Source organism: Musa acuminata, chromosome BXJ1-5 (genome assembly GCF_036884655.1).
Source record: "Musa acuminata AAA Group cultivar baxijiao chromosome BXJ1-5, Cavendish_Baxijiao_AAA, whole genome shotgun sequence".
Taxonomy (NCBI): Eukaryota; Viridiplantae; Streptophyta; class Magnoliopsida; order Zingiberales; family Musaceae; genus Musa; species Musa acuminata.
Genome location: NC_088331.1, coordinates 37,965,001 through 37,987,500, shown reverse-complemented (window position 1 = coordinate 37,987,500; position 22,500 = coordinate 37,965,001). Strand labels below are relative to the sequence as shown.

The 22,500-nt window shown below is 35.8% G+C and overlaps 2 protein-coding genes and 1 long non-coding RNA gene across 17 annotated transcripts; all 3 read right to left on the bottom strand.

Annotated features, from left to right (window-relative positions):
• Positions 1-4,249: 4,249 nt before the first annotated feature.
• Positions 4,250-7,410, bottom strand: LOC135582075 (F-box protein FBW2-like). Of its 14 annotated transcripts, none has more exons than XM_065183761.1 (5): positions 7,251-7,401; positions 7,053-7,085; positions 6,644-6,908; positions 6,043-6,382; positions 4,250-5,163 (listed from the first exon to the last, which is right to left on the bottom strand). In XM_065183761.1, the coding sequence occupies exons 4-5, from the start codon at positions 6,348-6,350 to the stop codon at positions 4,506-4,508; spliced, it is 966 nt and encodes a 321-aa protein (XP_065039833.1). In that variant the 5' UTR covers positions 6,351-6,382; positions 6,644-6,908; positions 7,053-7,085; positions 7,251-7,401; the 3' UTR covers positions 4,250-4,505. The 14 variants fall into 14 exon arrangements, with proteins under 14 accessions (XP_065039833.1, XP_065039831.1, XP_065039836.1 ...); XM_065183759.1 differs by having other exon boundaries at positions 6,820-6,908; positions 7,251-7,400; XM_065183764.1 differs by lacking the exon at positions 7,251-7,401 and adding an exon at positions 7,173-7,190.
• Positions 7,411-8,885: 1,475 nt separating this feature from the next.
• On the bottom strand, positions 8,886-16,211 carry LOC103974318 (uncharacterized). Of its 2 annotated transcripts, XR_010513544.1 has the most exons (5): positions 15,685-16,211; positions 10,548-10,693; positions 9,740-10,378; positions 9,484-9,663; positions 8,886-9,379 (listed from the first exon to the last, which is right to left on the bottom strand). It is a non-coding gene; the product is annotated as an uncharacterized LOC103974318 (long non-coding RNA). The 2 variants fall into 2 exon arrangements; XR_010513545.1 differs by lacking the exon at positions 10,548-10,693 and having other exon boundaries at positions 8,887-9,379.
• Positions 16,212-20,176: 3,965 nt separating this feature from the next.
• On the bottom strand, positions 20,177-21,249 carry LOC135675074 (protein PHOSPHATE-INDUCED 1 homolog). Its single transcript, XM_065185341.1, has one exon. The coding sequence runs from the start codon at positions 21,195-21,197 to the stop codon at positions 20,286-20,288; it is 912 nt and encodes a 303-aa protein (XP_065041413.1). The 5' UTR covers positions 21,198-21,249; the 3' UTR covers positions 20,177-20,285.
• Between the last annotated feature and the right edge of the window lie 1,251 nt (positions 21,250-22,500).

Sequence of the window (22,500 nt, the reverse complement as noted above, 5' to 3'; positions counted from 1 at the left end):
CTAAAAAGGTTTACTAAAAAGATTTAATGAAATAAAAATACTTACTCTAATGATGAAGATTTTGAAGAAATATAAAAGTTATACATAAAAAGTTATTAAGAAGATTATGTTATTGAAGATGGTTTTCTCTTTTGTTGAACTCAACTTTGTATTCCTAGATATTTTCTAAGAAAGCATATTATTCAAGAATTATACTCTAGTGGATTAGGAGATCATTTTAGGAGAGATAAAATAATATTTCTCATCAAAGCGAAATATTTTTGACCAACAATCTACCGAGATATTATGTGAAAATATGTAGAATATGTCAAACTTTAAAATGACAAATTCATACTTCTTTACCGATTCTTAATGCTCACTAGGAAGATACCAGTATAGATTTCATGATTGGTCTACCAAAAACTCAAAGAGGTATAGATTCTATTTTTGTTATCGTTGATCGATTTTCCAAAATTATATATTTTATTCCTTATAAAAGGACCATTGATGCTTATTATATTGCTAACCTTTATTTTATTTCAATAAAGTGGTCCAACTTCATGCAATTCCTAAATCTATTACATTATATATAGAGATACTAAATTTTGAAGAAGTTTATTAAAGAAATTTGAACAGATGGACAAACTTATATTATTAATAGAACCTTGGGTAATATACTATGATAATTTGTTGTTAAAGACCAAAATATTGAGATCTAATGCTACCTCATGCTGAATTTGCTTATAACTACGTGGTTGATCGTTTTACATGCAAGAAACCATTTGAGATTATTTATGATCGTATCTCACTGAATTATCTAGATTTTGCTATGATCGTAATGGCACTAAGTGGAGGGTGAATTAGTGCTATAGTAATTTTAACCTATTTTAAGGTTAGATCGATAATTCTATATTAGAAATGTGTTTAACCAAAAGTGCAAGAAAGGGTAGCGAGTGAAGTAAATCAATAAGTAATAACAAAGCAAAGGCAAGAGAAGGGATGCAAATTGATTTATAGTAGTTCGGTCTTCCCTACTTACGTCCACTCCTGATTTTTTTTCCCTTGAGGTCATCAACTTTCACTACCGATCTTCTTTCTAAAGAGCAAATGTTAACTACCCTTATTATAACTTTTTTTCTTTTAACATGTTTAGGAAAAACCTTCACACTCTTAGAGAGAGTTTACAACACTTTTGTACTTAAGAATTTGTGATTCATCAAGCAAGTATGAGTGATATATTTATAAACACTAAAAAGCTTTAAGAATCGAGTTAAAATTTTAAAATTTTAAAATTTTGAGGTATTAATGGTACTACCATCGGCACCGGATGATCCTACCACTGGCCTAGGCGGTACTATCATCGAAAAAGCATAAATAGTACTTTTCGATTGACTCAAGTAGTACTACCACTCATGCCTACTTTAGGTCATCAATTTGGCCTTCTAATAGGCCTAATTTGGCCCTAATTTAAGCCTAATATATTTCTTGATAAGTTGGCATGGTTTTGGCCCAATACCAACTCAATTTGACCTAAAAAGTTCTTGATCAAGATTTTAATAATCCAACTACATATCTGGCACAATTATGAAGCTTTCAATATGTTGTATATCATTCTGACATATCGTTCGATCTTCTGGCATTTCATTCAAACCTTCAGCACATCGTCTTTTTCTTTGAAATATCGCTTAATCTATTGACATGTCAACTTTCCCATGACATATAATCTTTTGGCGCAATACCCAATCTTTCTTGCATGATGCCCAAACTTATAGTACGAAGTCAAATCTTTGGCATGTCAATCAATCCTTCGACTCGACGTCTAATTTTCGATATGATACTTTTCCTAACACAATATCCAATTGTTCTACTTCAATAATTTACCCTTTGATGGTTCGAGTTCGTGATCAAAGTATTTCTTGCGTCACTTATCGCAAAAGCATACTAGTCCATAAACTCATCAATTGATTTCATTATCAAAATTTAGGATTCAATATATTTTACTAAAATACATAAATCAACTTTATCAAGTTTAAAGGGAGATGATTTTGCTATTCCCATAATAAAAAATTACGAAGAAGTAAAGAAGAATCATAAATGATAACTAAGTTTACAAAGAAAATGCCAACAAGCATAGTCCGTGCAATGAACTTTGAAGAAAAACATCTTATTTGAATATTTTAAAAAAATATTTTTCAGCAAGAACTTACAGATAAATTGGAAGAGAAGAAAACTTTCAAAGTTCTTAAAAAAAAAACAATGCTTACAAGATTGAACCTTCTCCTAATATTCATACTCATTTTACATTTAACATTTAAGATTTATCAATTTACCATAACAATAACGACGATAACTCGTGGATGGCTCACCTGAGAAGAATAATGCAATACATAGTGAAAATTGAATGGTCTCACGTTTCAAGACAATAGGTTTCAAACTCAATTATGAAAATTATGATAATTTAACATCATCAAAATATAATGCATGATGAATTTAATATGTATTATAATTTATACTTGACTTTTAATAAATTATGACTCGTTAAATAGGTCATTAAGGAATTCGATATATAAAGAAGAAAGATTGATGAAGTATTTTTATTTTTAAAACCTTATCAAATTTTTATATTTAGAGTTAGTAACTCATAATTATCTTCCTTTCTTTTGTGTGTGTGTGTGTTGTTTCACGTCACCTGCGCAACTCGGTCATTCCATCTTTGAGAACCATGAGTGATCCTTTGCGTGTGCAAGTTAAACGTCTCTCGGTGCAAATTACTAATTATGATCATACCGATATATGCACGCACCCATACCATACGAAACACAAATCCTTTACGCCGTCTCCTATGCCTCCCTCCCTCTCATCATCTTACATCGACGACACACACCTATTCCTCGAATTGTCGTCGTTAACCCAAAAGAAACACTCGAGCCATCCTTACCGTCGATCTTACGCCGACTTGTCGTGCCCTTTTAGTCAGTCGGTCGTCGTCGTGTCCTTCTTCCGTGAGGGCCCAAAGCACTGCCGCCCTCTTTCTCTACTGGGCCCCACAAAGATTCTTCCACGCCATCGTGGGCCCCATGCCAAGTCATTTCCGGTTGCGTGGCGCCCATCGTATTTTTTGTCCCTATGCGTATTGACTGGACACCCGAGGATGGATAGTGTTCATTCGATGAATAACAATAACAATAATAATAATAATAATAATAATAATAATAATAATAGTTTCATTTGGTTTTCTTGTGTCTCGGACGCTGCAAAAAGTTGGAACCACTTTTGGTGCACTGTGCTTTGGCTTGTGAGGAAAGAGAAGGAGAAGTGGCAGAGCAATTGCTAAATCCCAAATGCTTCTTGTTTCTTTGTCTCAGACTTTATGTCAAAAGGTCACAAATCCTTTCTTCGGGCATTGTTCTTGTCCAACCCTATCAAACTTCATATCAAACATCATGTCCTGCAGGAACTCACCACCTTCAGCTATGTCTGCCAGTGAATTTAGCTTCTTTTGACTCCCTCGAGGCTAGAAATGTAAGTTTATGAACACCCTAAAATGAGTGAAATAATAAATATTTTTCATCCGTAATAGACTAGAATTCGAAACTGCATAAAGTTGAGACTTGCTATCAGCTAAAACTATACAGCTTGGGATTAGAGACTGCAAACACAACATGGTCACAGATGAGGCACTTTTTGGTCTTTAGATCTCTGCATACATGTGGTTGCAATGCCACACAGCCTTGTCCTGCATAATATGATACCATCAGGCCCATCAAATCCCACCACACAAGGCACATATGACATGAGTGAAGCAATAATTTTGGTGGAGCCATGCAGCTGTTGCAGGACATGATAGGGCACCTTTCTTGCAAGAAACCAACACCACTACTCTCAACTATATGTCTATCTTTAGGAGATCAGACTTTTGGGGCACACAAAAAATCTCAGCACCAGACAGCATGTCCTTTTTAGGATTGCAGTTTAATTCCCCTGCCATTTGGATGATCTCATCATGGGTGCAATAATCTTAGTCGCAAAACATGGTTAGCTTGAAAGATTGACGATAGAGGAAAGCAAGGATGCCAAGAGACAGTCCCAAGATTCTTCAATTCATGTAACTAACTACATGAAGATCTGAACTCTTCAAGCAACAATCTTCGATGTCAACCTGCTCCGATGCATACTCCGGTAAGGACAGATGCTTTGGATATGCCGTAAACAAGTTTCGTGGAGAAGAACCTCCATCCGACACGATATGCGGGAATCACATTCATAGATATTTGCAGGGAAGGATACAGCTACTTTCTTATTATATGACTCCTTATGAGTTAAAAAGTAAGAGACTTAACAAAGTCATGTAAACACTCAAGTTTACCTCTACATGCATCCCCTTCAACATTCAAAGCAAAGATACAATGGATTTTCTATTCTCATTATGTAGCAGTTTTCAGTCGACTTGAGAAAACAAAGCATGGTAGTAGAAGCAGACACGGCACGGCGATAGTATAGGATCCTTAAAAGCCAACCGAGGATACTCACGGAGATGGAGGCCAATCAAACACAGTGACTGCATCACTAAAGCCACCCCCGTAGAACCTTACTTCAAAACCCTCCAATCCTTGATCATCCTCCCATATGCTATCATCGTCGCTTAACCCCTCGTAGACATCTTCACCGTCTTCCATGAAGTCCCAAGTGTACACAGAAGAATCCGAGTAGTCTGAGCACCCATCCCAGCAACTTTGCTCGTAGCAGTCTATAATGTCTGGTCCTAATACTTTCAAACCAGAATGCCGCTCCTTCAAATACTTCTGATCTAGCTTCACATCCCAACAGCCCCTTAGGTCCAAGTACTCAAGATCCTTGCAGCTTGAGAGGATATCAAGTACCGCTCGAGTGGTCAAGAGCAGGTAGGCCAGCTCCAAGTGGCGCAACCTGGGCATCGATACCGCAATAGCATATGCCTCTTCATCTTGGCAGACCTTGTTTGCGACCTCTAGCGGATGCATCCTACGCCGCAGAACGATGAGGGATCTGCAGTGCTTTCCGAATGCTTCAATCGCACGGGCACCTATCTTTCTGCAGTAGCTAATGTCTAAGAAAGTTATATTTGATAGTCTTGGGGCAATAACTTCCGCAATGGAGTCGCTTATTTCACTTCTTGGAAGCTCCAACCGCCGAAGGGAACCGGCACTAGGAAAATCAAAAAGCAAATAAGAAACTCAATAAGATTAATTACAGCCATCAAACAATAATGATAATAGATTATCTATCCTTGCAATACCTTGAACTATTGTTCATGTATAATCCATTTCTACTACCAGTTTATTTCAACATTAAATCCAAATTTAGAGTAAACCAGCATATGCAAGACCTACAGAGAATACAGATGCCAATTTAAATTCACAGAGACTAGCGAATTACAGGTTTGGCCTTCAAAATCCTAAAGATATGTATGACCTCAAACGTTTCTCCTGACTGTTAGGTCACTTCTAACTCAAGAGTATAGCTATGAACACAGAATATTTCATATGTCACAAGACTCATAACAGTGCCATCTTACGACGAAGTTTATAGTGAGGTAAGTAACAGATATTAGAAACCTAAAATCCTAACATGCAAGAAAGTGATGTTCCAAATAACATATCAAACTTAAATATGATAAGAACAATTCATGTGGACGTAAGCTACCCATAACTGTGACAGATACTCTTCCTGTTACTCCAATATGAAGCTATAGAGAAAAATCCAAAGTAAGCACATCTAGATAGGACCTCTGCTGATTTTTGAACCACAACCAATTTCAACACCAGTCATCTCATTCATGTGAATCTAACTATCAACAGTGCAGAAAATTTTGGTTGTGATGATGATAGATGGCTGCTCATACTCCTTCATTAAGTGATGTAGACACAATAACAACAGTGAAAAAATTGCAATTCTAGACTTAAATGTGAATTCACAGCGACGGTCTTCCAAAGTTTTGAGTTGATGAGTGAATCATAAATTGGATGACAAAACCTAGAGCTAGTTAAGCATGAAGGATGCTTATATGGGAGGAGATGGACGTACTGGTCTGCAATGAAGGAGAACATGGATTCAGTGTGGAGCCCTGAGACGCTGAGCCTGCGGAACGAGCCACAGCTTCGAGCAATGAGCATGTGGAGCATCTGGTCCAGATGCTCCGGCTTGCACCGCAGGCTCCATTCCTCGATGTCGATCTCCTGCCAGCAGTAGGGCCCCGACACCACCCGCTCCCAAGATTTGCACACCCTGGGAATGACCGTGAGGATCTCCTGAAGAGAGAGGTTGCGGAAGATGAGGCTCAGGGCGTCAGGGATGAGCTCCTCCCAGGCCCTGACTTCACTGCCCTCCGCCATGTCGTCCGAGCAGAGTGGATTACCCTACATCCCTGTCCAAAAGAATGGGTCAAATGGAGAAAATGGGCTCCGGAAAATAGAATCCCAGAGCACTGTCCGCAACAAGCGAATCGAAATCTGGCAAATGAGATCGAGAATTAGAACACCAAGCATGGCGAATGAGAATGAATCAGATGCAGGAAACAGAATCAAGAACCAGAGATCGGAAACTTCTTCTCACAGGAACCGAATCCAAAGGCGGCAAATGCAGAGATCAATTAACTAGATCCGCAGAAAATAAAGGAATTGAGTACCTCGGAGGTCGAAGATTACCGAAAATTACTTGTAAATACAGAAGAACAAATCTGCGGCACAAATTGAGGAGATTTCGCCCAAAAAGGCGACAAAAAACTCTTCATTCCCAGCTGAAACAACGCAAAACGCCCGCTTTTGCGACCAACAAATGGAATAAAGGAAGAAAAACCCCAACCTCAAGAGTGAAAATTGAAACAGCAACAGGGAAAGCTAATCTCTCGTCACCCGACAACACAACATCACGACGACGAAGATTGATTCATCCTAAACAACAACAAAAACAAGAAGAAAGATTGCGCCTTGAGTGCTCAGTCTTCGATGGCCAAAAGAAAGAAGAGCAAAAAAGATTGCGCCTTGAATCACTCGCATCAGACCCAGCAAGACAAAGATCGAGAAATCGAGACTCACGCGCGGGTGCTACTTCCAGCCCAAGCGGAGAAGCTGCCCAAATCCAAACATTAAGAAAGACAAAGGCTATCTTTAGTAATGCAACAGATTACAAGAAACAAAATCCCTAGAGGGTCATACACATCATTCACAAAAAATATACTGGAAAGCCTTCCGCTTCGATCAACATAAGAAGATGAGAGAGGAACGAAGAGATACCCATCATCATTAAACAACAGAAAAATAAAGGTATTTTCTTGATGCAATCAGCCTCTGCGTGTAAGAGAAGTAAAAGAGCAGAGACAACAGAGAGAGAGAGAGAGAGAGAGAGAGAGAGAGGAAACACGAAAAAAAGGTCTCACTGAACCCAAGAAGAGACAGGAAATGTAGCAATTGGCAAAAAGCTACAGAGGATGGAAAAAGTAAGCTCGAAATTACAGGAACTAATTATTATTTATTATTTTATTTCCTTTTTTTTTATTGATCTTCTTCTTTGAGAATCTCGTCGAATGAAAGCCACGTGGAGGTTATCATATTTGTTGGGTTAAATTAATCGATGTCTTTAGGAGACGTTGAAAAACGATTTCACATCCGTCCTGTCATTATCATCTTAATTTGATCAAAATGTCATCATTTCAAACACCAATCGACACATTTTGGTGTGATCATATTTTTTTTTTATTATCTATTTTTTTCAAAAAAAATTAAATAATAAAAGCAATATTCCATCCGATAAAATATTAAAATCTTTATCGACTAAATAATTAAGTTAATCGACATCTTTAAAAATATATCAAATCAAATAGGAAGAAATTAGAGTTTCTGTTTTGGTTTCCGGATGGAGTTTTCTAACTCGTTGACCAAATTTGGAGGATAACATCACCTTCCATCCATATGCAGACGTCACTTCATAAAACTCTAGATATACGTTTACATTCCTATTATGAAGACACGAACATATTAGATCGTAGTCATTCTTTCTTTGGTAATCACGTTGTGATTTGATCTGCCATCACTCAACCATACCCTGTATTATAATCCTTGAAAGATCCACTTGGACTAAGAGATAGATGAGGTTTTAAGTAATGTCAGGTAGGAATCCGAATCCTGTCTATAATTATAAATCTAAATATCCACTTGGAAAAGATGTTTAATGTCGCTTAGAACTTATTTAAGTACCAAAATGTACTCCCAAAACCATCCATCACATTCTAATGATCTTATTCTGCTCCCAATTGTCTATCCTTACTTAATTCATTAACTCTTATAGCTCGTACCAAAAAAGAATCTCTTACCATCTGAGGGGTAACAAGCACTTGCTTAAAAACTCAATTCCCAAGCTACTTGTTGTTGCGTCCCAAAATCTATTCCTTGGTCTAATTGCATACATGCAAGTAAAAGACTCAACTTGTTACTGTCCTAAGAATGATTACGGTATGTAATGTACAAGTTTCATTGTTACCAGAACACAAACAATAATTACTTACCAAAGTGCTAAAATTAATTCAAGATGGGATTAAAATGATGATTTCTCAAACCTGATAGATTAATATCCAAAAAAAGATCTAACTCCATTCAGCTATCACATTAAAAACAAATGGAACAATAATAACAATCTACAATGTTTTTAACTATTTGAGATCAACTAACTATCAGAAAAAAAAAATAATTAAGATAATTTAATTTTTTTTTTTTATAATTTTTATTAATATAAATTATTTTATCTTTTCTGATTATAACATTAATGGACTTTCTTATATTATTATTATCTATTAGAACTACACTCAATTGTTCATAAAAAAAATATATATATATATATATATATATATATATATATATCTTTTTATCATATTTTTTATTATATGTTTCTTCTTAACAGCCAAAAAAAAAAACAATACTCCGTCCTGACCTAATAATTATCTTAAAAATTTGCTCTTAATCTAACAAATGAAAAACCAAAATCTACTCTCCACGGTGTGCTTCTAAGGTTGTCCCCCTCCACGGTAAGCCACGGCCTGGTCTTGGGTCACCGGAAGCAAGAAGGTTGGTTGGGGGGCATTAAAGAGGTTGTCATCCTCAAACATGAAGTTGGCAATGACTTGTGTCAGATCACATCATACGGAAGTTTTTATGCACCTTTCTTTTGGGAATGTCTAACTTATTTTTCTCATTTTCTTTTCCTTTTTGAACAGCTTTTGCACGTAGCATGTGAAGCCTTAGTCGTACAAGGCAGTCACCAAACCCAAGCTCTGCAATCCTAGAGCCACACAGTATTTCCCTTGGTAAGCCTTCAAGCACACAAGATTATCCAAACCTGACGACGTCCGATTCGATGTCACTTAACCACCCTGTCGACCACAAAAAGATTATGTTTGTCATGAATACGTGCAAACTCACCGATTGAGGTGATGATGATGGATCAAAGAACCGAAAACCAATGAAAAATTGATACCTTCTTATGGATGCCAAGAGACGTTCGACTGGTGCAGGTTGATGAAGCCGTCTCATAATTAGCCTGATGAATGGACCGCTGCTGACACACACACAGAAGCACCTTCTTCACTGTACCTGTCACAGGCTTATCCAGCATTCGTAATATGACCTCAGAAATGGTAACTGAGGAAGGACCTACCTACATCAAAAGAAAATAAACAAAAATGATGTCCCAGGTGTCTCCGAGTGCATGACTCTGAGCAAGTGAAAATTACCATATGGCTTATGGCTCAGTTCAAGCGAAGCTCATGCCCATAAATTGAGCTCCACAGCATTGATTGCTGCTCACCTTCCCAAGACTGGCAGGTGGAGCAGTAGAAGCAGCCAGCATTCACTGGACTGGACAAGCCAATCCGAGAAGCCATGGACTCAACTGCGTACTGACCCACCCTTGTGGCACTGTCAGGATGCTGTGGTCGAGTCACCAAATAGTATAGTGATGATGCCCAACACATTAACTGAACTGAGACTTGATGTTACTATACATGCCAAAGCCCGAAGAGAGTCACAGGAAACCAAGTGGAGCATCCTTAGAATCTGAACTGGTGATCTGATCCATGCCGGTGGATTCAAAAAGACAAGAACCCCATTATTAATTACTCCAAGATGGTTGCATCAAACGCCACCGAGGTTTTGACATGTTCTGCTCTGAATATAAAAATCCAAATCCATCTGGCAACACCGACCAAGATCGAGAAAAGACAAATCTAAGTGCTGTGAGTTGATCTCGGGCACATGCAGGAGCTTGATTTTGCTTGTTACAAGCCAGACAGACTTTGCAGACACAACTTGGAGTTGGTCTGCAGATGCGAGCAAGTTCCCAAAACACCCAATTCAAATTTCGCATTCCCTCCCTGTGGCAGTCCAAATAAATCATAAGGTTCTGAGGTCGAAGAAGAACATTGCTGAAGTGGTAAGGAATGAAAGGAGAGACCAACGTCAATATGATATTTTACATGCACAGACATGCATGTATTCTTATTCATATGCAACCCAACCAAAAGGGAGGGGGAAAAGATCTACCTACGAAGGAAGGCAACCAGATTATCGGTTGCTTGATTTAATACTTCAAAGCAACCAGTTATATGAAACCATCATGCCAGCATTCGAACCAATTTACTTGGCTGCTAAATGCTTGAAAACCCAAAAGAACATTTTTGAACATCAGCCTGTACATTACGGGAATGATGAAGAGGAGTTAGATGAATAAACACCTGAGTTGGTTGAATAAAACCCTTCACAGATCAGAGTAGCAATGGCACCGTGCTCATGAACAAGAAAACCAGATCCATTTACAACAGAAGGTAAAGTCAAGTCTAGGAAAACAGATTAAAACTGTACAACATTAAATCTAGCTAATGTACATTTAAGATGTGGATTCCTCACATTACTTAGTTAAGATAACATTAAATAATTAACTATCAGTAACACCATAATGGTAGGCTCTTAGCAATTAACATGCTAGATTGGGTTGTCATCATCTAATAAGGAAATCTGAATAGAGGAATAAGTTTTTGCAATCTTTCTATGAGGTGGGCCAAACCTTTTAAACTCTGATACAAAATGTAGAAGACCCATGTAGTTATTTCAATTAACAGGTAAAGTGACAATTTTCTCACTCCTTTGTCCATTTTATAACAGGGACAGGTTTTCTAGTACCAGCGAAAGTGACATCTCAGGAGAAGGTACACAAGATTTCAAATTCCTTCATATGTATAGCAAAAAAATTCTTTCCATGAATAATAATACCAGAACAAGAAAATCTTTCATTGGCACTAGAAAACCTTTGTGTCGACAAAAAAATAACTACATTACTTCAACAAGGAGATTATATTATCTTCAGGTATATGATAAACTAATTGCATGATCCAGTAGAAAAAAAACGCTTTACAACAATTGCAAATCTTGGCATAAATTGCTGCTAACAGGTCCATGTAAGAAAATGTACCAAAAGATGGTCTATGTAGTCATTATTGACCGGGTACTAATACATCTTAAATTGGTTCAAGTATGATATAAATTCATGCCAAACCTAAGCCAATCCCATACTTTAGTTAATAGCACCTTGTGTTTATTGCAAACAACTTGATGACTCTCGAGCACATTAGCCTAGAAGGAGTACAAACTAGGCCATAAGCAATTTTACACATTGAGTTAAGATCTAGAATTATTATAACTATTTATTAAATCAAATTCTTAGCTGAATCTTTTATGACTCTTTCTATTCAAATAGACAAATCATAGTTTGTGTGAACCTCTCTGCAAGGTAGACAAGTCTGGGCAAGAAAGTACTAAGCTTGCGTTTGGGAATACAGTTGCATTTTTAATGTGCATTTGGAGAATGGGACTCGAGTGAATATGCAGTTATGGAATACTCTAAGTGTTTAGTAAATAATAGATAAAAACTTCATTTTAAATTTAAATGTGTATTGACGTGAGTGTTGTTTGGTAAAGTTGTATTTCAAAAGTCCATTGAATATTATGTGACAAAAAATTAATAAGTAAATAAAGAAAATAAATAAATGAATGTATGTAATCTTATAAGAAATTTTATATGACTTAGATACATAATAAATAAATAATATAATCATATAAATAAATATAAAATAATCCTTAAAAATAAATAAATAAAATTTCACATTATCGAAGACAAATCATGTTAGTTTCTCACTAAATCAAGTAGGTAATTTTGTGATTTTAGATAATATCATAGGATACTTTGGGAATTTGAAAAATTACATTAGCATTCTGCAAATGCCGAAATGCTAATGCTACCCTGAGATAGCATCAGCATTTGAACATTTGTAATGAAGCATCCAAGCCAAATGCAATTTGAAAAAAACTTACAAACACCAAATCACATTTGAAATGTGCATTAGGCCCTCAATGCACGTTTTAAATGTGTTTCCAAACGCACCCTAAACCTCAAGCATTCATCTATCTTACACAATGCAATAACAGTTTCAAAATAAAATGTATACAATTTGAAGATCTTGGCAGCTAACTTGTCTTTCATACAAACATATTTGTCATCATAGTAACATGAAGGACTTTGAAGTTTGAACCACTTGAAAACCAATTATGCATTATAGTAAAGAACCTCTTCTAGATTGTTATACTCTAGTTTACTGATACATGTACTCCATACTTAATCTGAAATCATGTTGATGTATAAATCATCAAAATTAAATGCCCAGATGTATTTAGTCCCATTTAATGTTTCCTGTCACTACAAATACCTAAAAGATAACAATTGATTGAGACATCTGTACAACAGAAGAGATAAATCTTACTTGCAAAAAAACAAACATTATCAAGAAACTTATAGTTCATATAACTAGAGTTACTTACCCCCAAGATAGTTCTCGACATGATGAATTGTCTAAAATTCACCATCCATTCAAAGCACCAAGCATAAGCGTGCATCCAAGAAAACTTTATTATCAAGCCTCTTCTGTGGATCCAATTTCGGACCAAGGATATCGCAAGTTCAAATGCATCTAATTTGAGTAGTTGAGTTCTAGATTTTAGTTTTGGGGTTGTATTGGTTAAATTGGGTATTCTATGCTTTTATATCTTCGAACTCTGGAGTATTTCATTTCATTGCCATTAAATAGGTCCATGAGCAACTAGATATGATTTCCAAAAAAATATTCAGAAATATTAAATAGTAAAAAAATGAGCATACTATTTTTAAATTAGTTGATAAATTAGTTATTTAAAAATTTAAAACTACATTAATGTTAAAACATATTAACAAATTTAAATGATACTCTTGGAATAAAACATTAAAGTATTCCCTAATTATATAGATATACATAACAATCCTTTCAGTTTCCAGAGTACATAAATATTTTTGGATGAAATTATTTTTTTAATTTGTTTGAACCTTAACTAACATCTATTTTAAGAATTTAATTAAAAGTACAATTGGAGGGTTCCTGTTTCAAGGGACTTGAATTTCATGATTCATTGGATTGGAATACAATGAGATACGGTCGATTCCTATATGGTTAAATCTTACCCCAATCTCTCTCAGACACTGGTCTCTTTCTTCAGTAGGGCCAGCAGTGACTACAATAACAACATTGTTGCTACTTGATGGCTACAGAATAATAGCAGCAACAGTGGTGTGGCAGTGACTGGTACAATTTTTTATCCTCTCCTCTTAACATTCTTCTTTTTTTATTCGCCAAAAATGGTGTTGACCAGAATCAAGTAGAATTGACAGAGTCCAACTCGGTATTGGCTGATTCAGACTGAGTTCAAAGGATTCTCAATCACCTAACAAATATACTAGAATCCATTATGAGTCAACACAGGTGTGGTGGGGAAAATGTTGGATCAAAGTGTCAAAGTTTGCCAGTTTCACATCTATTATACCTTGTGTTTGCACAAATTCGATGCTACTACTTTTTCACTTTCACAATTTAATTAATAAATCCTTCACCTCATAATAAGCTAACTTTAACCATTAACTTATGATGAAAACCCCATCAATAATACTCGATAATACACTAAATGCGTTAGTTTTCAATCCAATGTATCTCAGTTCATACTTAAAATCCTTGCTTGAGAGTCTTCGCTTAATCAATCCTATTATCCTAATATCAATATATGAATAGAAACTTTGGGTCACATTGTTTCTTTTAGTGTCACATTGGACTTAGGTTTACCTATGAAATAAAGCACATGCTCTACGCTACTCTAAACAATTACGATTTTGATAAACTATATTGTATTCACTTTTCATCTTGAATGCAAAAAGTGGGAGTAAAAACAGAGGATGTTAAACCATAAGACCATTAGAAATTCAGCCTTCTTTGTGCATAAAATTATCAATAGGAATCCAACTGTGTTAAATTGCATAATGGTTAGGGATTCAAACTGGATTTCAAGTGGATACAGAAGCAACATGGATCAAATATGTTCCTAACAAACACACTTTTTTTTTTTTCATAGGACTCGAAAGCAAAGGTGGACTATTGGGCACTTAGGGCATGATTAGGAAATACATAATAAGATTGATATAGATCCATTTGTGTATGAAAACTTAAGTAAAACCATTTTCACACTTAGGAAAATATAATTAAATTTACACATGTATACATGTCAATATTAAGTACAAACAATTTCACTATTTCCTAAGTTTTCAATAGACGTATAATAAATTATGTCCTAATGTGAAGAACTCAACATTGACTATGTAAGTTATGCAAAATTTACATCATTACACTTGATCACAAATGTAGTTTGTAGTCTTCCAGCAAGATAACTTGTTCTAGCTGTGTGCATATAGGGAACTTGTATTCTTAACATATTAGTTAAAAATGGTTACAATTAAATTGCCATAGGGCCGACAAAGTTCTAGTAAATGTAAGGCACTGCATTTGAGAGCATAGCCTCACATTCCTTCAAGTAATAGGCATGAATGTGTCTTAAGTCCTAATGCTTTACTTTTTTCATAATACATGACGATCTTCGTGGGGAGGAGCTATTTACAGATTAGCCCCCTGTAATTAGTTACCCTTAACATCCCAATCCCTATACTTTCAAAAGTAACATTGAGGTCTCTATACTTATGAAAGTGAATTATTTAACCATGTTTCTCCTCACGCGGTCGACTTTACTGACGAAAAGATCGCAGGGTTTACCATTAAGCATGTGCTGACTCTATCTCACTTCGGTTTACCACTGAGTACGTGCGGTATTTTCATCAGCAGAGTCGACCACACGAGGAGAAACGGGATTAAATATTTCACTTTTGTAAATATAAGGATCCCAATATCACTTTTGAAAATGTAAGGACCGAGATGCTAAAGGTAGCTAATTACGGAGGATATTATGTATTTAGTCCCGTGGATAGTTTTAAACTAATTGTACAGCATTTTAAAAGAATCATATAGTCTTCCTTTTGTGTTTTTTTTTTTTTTTGCATGTCATTTACATTTTCTATATTCTAGTTTACTTTTGCCTTCATAACAAAAAAGCATCATTCAATAGATCCTTTCATTCTCAAAATCGTGAATCAGAATGTGGAACATCAGGCAATGCATTATTGAGACAGTAATAGAAATCTATATATACAACAATTTAACCAAAGGTTATAAGTGAAATGAAAGAAACTTCACATTCTAATAGACCATGAGATCGTATATACCAGTTGGTGAGCGATCCGAACCGAAGAGGAAATGCTGCACCTGCAGTCTCGTACATCTTCGGCATCCCACTGGTGCCATCAAGCATGGCCGAGCGCTCCGCGATCACCTTCTCCACAAAAGCAGTGAAGGGCTGGCACATATACTAACCGGAGAAGTTATCAAGAATGCCCTGCTTCTGGGTCTATCCGAGCTAGTCGAAGGAAAAGAGGAAGTGGTGGCCATCGAACCGCGCCACACAACACCCCCCCACCCCCAATACGACGTGTGACCGCGGTGCCGTAGTCAAGTGAGGCGTTAGCGAAGTAGTCAAGGAGAAGGTGGACGATCTCATCGAACTAGGAGGAGGAGGTCGAGGACAAAGGCCCCAGCCTCGTCGGCGAGAGCGAAAGAGTCAGCGAGGGAGAGGAGGCCGGAGAGGGTGGAGGGGACGGGGTCGAAGATCTCGGCGGCGGCCACGGACGGAGCGGAAGCCGAGGAAGTGACGGCTCGCGGCGGAGTCGGCCATTCTTTTGCCCTTTGGGCGTGAATGGGGGACTGAGTCAGTGGGCTTCTTCCAATGGGGGATGCGAGGACTAAATATTGGGCCTTAAGCCCATTGGATTTGGCAGACAAACAATATATTGTTTTCCATAAAGAAAATTTTGTTCCCTATGTTTCTATTCATATTCATTCTTAGGAAATGAAATCTAATTCTTAACATTTCTGAAGAAATTGGAGGGACATCTCTTTTCAATTTGTATTCAACATTTTAAAGAATAAAATGGGTATGGGGGACGATTACATAGAATCTTTCATCCTTGATAAATTATTCTTTTTAGATATTTTCTCTATATTTCGTCACACCATTAATATAAATCGAATCATCTTGATTCTACATATATCTTTTTTTTTCTTTTATCAATCCTAAAATTTTTGCATATCCCAAATATTTATATAGAGTTAGTTATCATGGAATACCAACGTCTATGTGCGAGAACTTATCATTGAATATAATACAATATGTTACGATATGCAATGTATGTCTTGGAAACTCGACGATTATAACCTACATCTCAAGCGTTAGGCATCTCTAACCTTTGATGCATCTACTTTAATCATCAATCAAAAGTATTCGAGGTACTCTTTAATCGATTTTTTATAAAGTTACAGTGGTTGAGCTTTCAAAAAGTACACACTAGACTTTGATAGGAATAGAATTTCTCGAAATGCAATGAAGGGCAAACGTAGAACACAAGTAGTGAAATCTGTCTTTGTCAACATAAGTGAAAGAGGAAAATATTGTCTCAAATAAATCTATCTTATTTATAAAATATTTCCTCACAGTTCAATAATCTCAGGTAAGATTCAATCAATACTTTATTCTTGATCTTCACGTAAGACCTCAGATTGGTTTGGGCATTAGAATGATCATCGATTTGCATGCTGCTAATACTAGTTTCATAGATGATAGTCATGATATTAGAAACTTATCTTGAAGGAAATCATTATAAAGAAATATTCACCATCTTAAATATTCGACCTCTTAGTACGAATCAATCAATCAATCAATTCTATCACTAATTATGAGAAGAAGAAAATAAAATATAAAATAAAATTAATAATCTGAATAGAATTTGTTGAAATGCTTAAAGAATTAAAAAGAGACTCAAATGAGATTGATTGCAGGTGAAATAAATACTATTAAATGTTTAGTGTATTCAAAAATAATATCTATGTACTTTGACTCTTATCTATTTCTCTAAAACATTACTAATTCATCTTAGCTATGATATGGGTGATAAATATCTAAATTTTTAGAGATTTTTGTTAGATTTTATGACCCTTTATAATTAGATAAGATGTTTAATATAATTAATTGGGTTCCATTGAAATATTTTAACCAATAGAATAGAAGTTCAATTTCTTAAGAGATAATTTTTATGGGAAGAAATCTCATAATATTTTATCATAGATCTTTTGCTCTTATCTATAAATAGTCTCTATGGATTGAAGATGCGTTAAAAAGATGCTTACACGCACGTCTCTCCGTTTCGGGATTATAGTTTTCTCCTAATTATCTTCTGAAAAGCATCAAAAGTATACATCGTTAAACAAAGATCTATATATTTGATTTCCATCTTGATATAAAAATTATATTTTTACATTTTATACAGTATATTACAGTTTTTATGCTTTATTTTCATACAAATATAATTATCGAAAACACAAAGAACCATTGATGTCAAAATTTACCCATGACTTCCAAGGAGAAGTGCAGGGTGGATTTCAAATTTGAAGAGAGAGAGAGATGTCACCATCCACGTCCAGCTTTTGTCAGGCTCACATCCATAAATGGCTCGTACCAAGAAAGCCGGTGTCAGGAAAAGTCCCTTTGGCCTCTCTATCAGACAGTACAACGACACAGTGCATGGCTTTTGCGTATTGTTTAGAACACCAACAACCATCACTATATTCCATAGTATGATGAATCATTCAAACTAAATCTTAATAAGTATGTTTATAGTGTATTATGATTCATTAGTATGTAATCAATCTAGACCGAGTGCTGGGAAAATCCATAAAGGTCTGATGATAGATAGATAGATAGATTTTATTTTTTAATTTTAGATTAAGAAGAAATTTTCATTACTCTATTTAATGAGATTTATTACTTGTACAATAATATGCATGAAGGTGACATGATAAATATTATAACATTTTGATAAAATCATTGACATCTTATACTTGAAATATCACATCCATCTACGTGGCTCATTTATTATCCAATCTTATTAGGACCAATGTGATATGATAAGCTTGGGACCGCAAGAATTTGACTCCATGAAAAAGATTATATATATTCTCTTCTTTAAATACGTAAAAAACTATTCTCGCAATATTATTGTTGTACCAAAAATTAATCTTGAATCGATTAAAGTTAATAAACTATTTCATCGTCATTAAAAAAATCTTTATTATGGTATCAAAGCAACTGATAAGTTTCAAACCATACAATTTCTTTTTCTTCATTTGATTTGTCACAAACCCTTTTTACTTTAGTTTGCACATGAAATGAAATAAATGTTAAAGCTAATAATTATGTTATGCATGGGAGAACCAAAGTAAAAAAAAGCTTTAAGCTCTCGAGGTTTGAGATAATTCAATTAAAATTATCTATAAACCTCTATCTATCTAATTTTTTTTAGATCAAATCTCACAATCATCTTCGATCGCCTATGTTTCAACAAAACAAATTATAGGAAGCAAATAGAAGTCAAATGGTGCACCTTATTATCCTATGAATTAATTTTATAGCAACAACTTTCTTTGCTTACGATCAATCACAAGAACACGCCGCCTTCCATGTGATGATTACAAGTCAAGATGTTGGCTTTAGACCACTATCATATAATTGTTGCCACCATGATATCATGAAAGCTAGAAGAAGAAAGACTTTGGAAGATCGAGTAGTGTAATCGTTGCTATCATCACATCTTCTTTCTATCTTATGAATGAATTTTCTTTTCTTAACATTTCTTATCCTTCATTTCCATTCAAAATGAAACACCATCCTCAAAATATACATTATTTTGATACTATATCATTAAAAATATATGCTTTTCATTTTGCTTCTCTACACCGAGAGATTTTAATCTTCACATACCGAGATGAATCTGTAAAGCAATGCATCCAAGACGTGGTCGGAATGTTGTGCTAATCTCAAGGACTGTGATGGGGAAACAAACGTGAAAAGAATGGAGCATCAATATAAGTGTACCACTGTGCCCATTCAATCTAACGGCTGTCTCATGTCAGACAAAACCTCGTTCTCATCCCACTCAATGTCACACTTTTGGCCCATTCTTATTTAAATCTCAAAACACACACACACACTCTCTCTCCCTCTCTCTCTTTCTCTCTCTTCACTCACGGAAATTTTCAATTCCTCAATATGCTTCTACTTGAACAATCAATCTATGTAAGTATTTATTTAATTATTATATATTATCAATGGGCTAATAATATATAATTTTTTTTATAATTGACTTTCTTTAGTCTTTTCGATCCTTATATCTTTAAAAATTATATTAATTTTTTTATATTTATAAAAATAAAATATTTAACCTATTTTTTCTTAATGTCATCAATTTTATTGATAAAAATATTATATATGTTCAATGATAAACTAAAAATATCATAAAGATAGAGTGTATATTATAAAGATCGAGTCAACGATGTAAGAAAAATCGAGATTAAATGTTTCACTTCAAAGCATGGATATCTCAATATAAATTTTAAAAATATAAATATTAAAAATTTATATTTAATTATAGGAAGTAATAGATAATTAATCCTATTTATATGAGTTTTAATTGAGATTATTTCTGAAAATTATGTTATAATCATATCTAGTCAAAATTATCCATCTCTATTTTTTTTTTATTTTAGATGTGATGAATTTAAACTCAACATTAGCCAACAGATACATTTATGTAATTTGAACCCAAAACAGAGATGATAACACCGTCACTAAAAATCCAAAGTAAAAATACAGACTGATAATAATAATATTATTATTATTATTATTTTGGGACATAATTTTAGCTCTTTGGTTTAACCTTTACGCGCTGAGCTTACACTGCCTCGTCCTGGGGTCCCACATGGCGGGAAGCAGGTACTTTCTCCCTGCCAATCCCTTCGCGTTGTAGCTGGCCCCCGAAGCGGGGTCCACGAGCAGGTTCCCAGGGAAGCCCGGGAACGCGCCACCGCCGAAGATCCCGGTGCAGGCCGTCGCCGCCTCCATCGGCAGCGTGGGCGGACCCTGGAAGTAGCCGTCGCCGTAGGGATTGGTGACCGTGCCCGCCAGCAGCGTCGCCAGGTTGATGACGAGGCCGTCGATGCCGACGTCGCCGTTGGGCGGCACCAGCGGCGGCGTCTGCGGGCCGTAGGTGGGCTGGGCGAAGGGCCACGCGCAATTCCCCGGGCACTGCGTCGCCGGGTTGCCCACCCACAGGTACGCGTACCGGACCTTGCCGCGCCGCCCAGCGCGGCCGGCGTCGTGGAAGCCGCACCGGCTCATGCAGAAGCCGTCGACGAGAACGTCCGGGGCGGTGAGCACGGCGGTGATGGCGCCACGGTGGGGCGGGCGGGAGGCCAGCGCGAGGAGGTCGGAGTCGGTGAGGGACTTGCCGAGGGAGCAGCCCTGGTCCAGGAGCACGCGGCCGAGTGACAGCCGGGTGGGGCCACCGGGGCCGTACAGGCCGGTGGTTCCCCACCAGGACTCGACGGAGGTGGCGGGGGCGGAGAGGGAGCGGACGAAGTCGACGACGACGGCGCGCTGTACGGGGGTGAAGCTGCCGTAGAAGAGGAGGTTGACGGTGTAGTTGCCCTTGAGCAGCGCGCCCTTGTGGTAGGTGAGCACGAGGGGCTGCTGCGGCACCAGGAAGAGCATCCGGGGGATGACCGCGGAGGATTGGAGCAACAGCAGAGAGAGGAGAGAGAAGAGGAGGAGAGAAGGAGGAGAGAGAGCCATGTTGAGGTTGTGCTTGATGGCTTCGTGGGGGAGCAACAGGTGGAAGGGGTTTATTAACACTACAAACCAAAAGGGAGGGCAGAGAGAGTTTTAGGGTGGGGGAGACAAGCGTCAGTGGTGGGCACGCCTCGGAGAGAGACACACACGGAATTTACTATTGGACGCCACACTTTCATCTTGCATGTTCCTCGGGTAAGGAAAGGAGAAGAAAGAATGCAGGACAGCTTGCGAGCTTCTTGTAATATGATGGTGATGTTGGTCATGTTCTTTGGGTCAGCCAGTTCAAACACACCACTGTGTCTTTTCTTCTGGTAAATGAACACAGAATCTTCATGATATAAATAAATTCTTATGCCATCATTTACATCTTCTTATATTTATTTAATAATTAGAAATATAAAAGTAAAGTAAATAGAATTAATCATTTATATCTAAATTAATTATATCTTTATATTTTAGTTTATATTAAGTATCAAAAGTACGAACGAATTATATATTATCTCTTATAATTAGTTATTTTTAGTATTTTAATTTTTATATCTATAAAGTTACATTTAGGTTTTTATGAAAGTAAAATATTTAATCTCGTTTTTTCTCACGTTATCGATTTTTTTGATAGAAATATCATATATACTCAGTGATAAACCTTATGATATTTTCATTAGTCGACAATACAAAGATAAATAAAGTTAAATATATTTTTTTTATAAATATAGGGATCATAACGTAACTTTTAAAAGTATAATAATCGAAATGCTAAGGATAGTTAATTAAATAATCTAATCTATAATTAGTCAACTTAAAATAATATAATATTCTTATCATTTTCAAAGTTTTATAAAGAGTATTAATGTTAGATATGGTTTAGCCAATAATCAAATTATAATCAACCATCAAAATTAATTATTAATAAAAATATAAATTACTCAAAAAAACTCATCTTTTCTTATTTTTATCATAAAACGTTCCCTATTTTTAGTTGATTTTTATTATATTTTTATGTCGAAAAGGATCATATTTAGGACATAATGGATAGCATTATATATATATATATATATATATATATATATATATATATATATATATATATATATATATATATATATATATATCCAATTTGATTGACATGACAAAACTAGTGAAGTTGGACTTACATTGTGAAATTATAGTATTGAAATTGAGTTAATAATATTGTGGTACACCTAATTTGATCATCAATTTATGGACATAAATATCTAAAGAATTTTTACAAAATCGATTTGGTTCGAATAAAATAAATCAGAATAAATTATAATCTTTAAAA

Coding starts and splice junctions, on each gene's coding strand:
- LOC135582075 (XM_065183766.1), bottom strand. CDS start 6,350: ATGGCGGAGGGCAGTGAAGTCAGGGCCTGGGAGGAGCTCATCCCTGAC. Junction 5,164..6,042: donor TTCTCCTTCATTGCAGACCA/GTACGTCCATCT, acceptor TGATTTTCCTAG/TGCCGGTTCCCTTCGGCGGT.
- LOC135675074 (XM_065185341.1), bottom strand. CDS start 21,197: ATGGCTCTCTCTCCTCCTTCTCTCCTCCTCTTCTCTCTCCTCTCTCTG.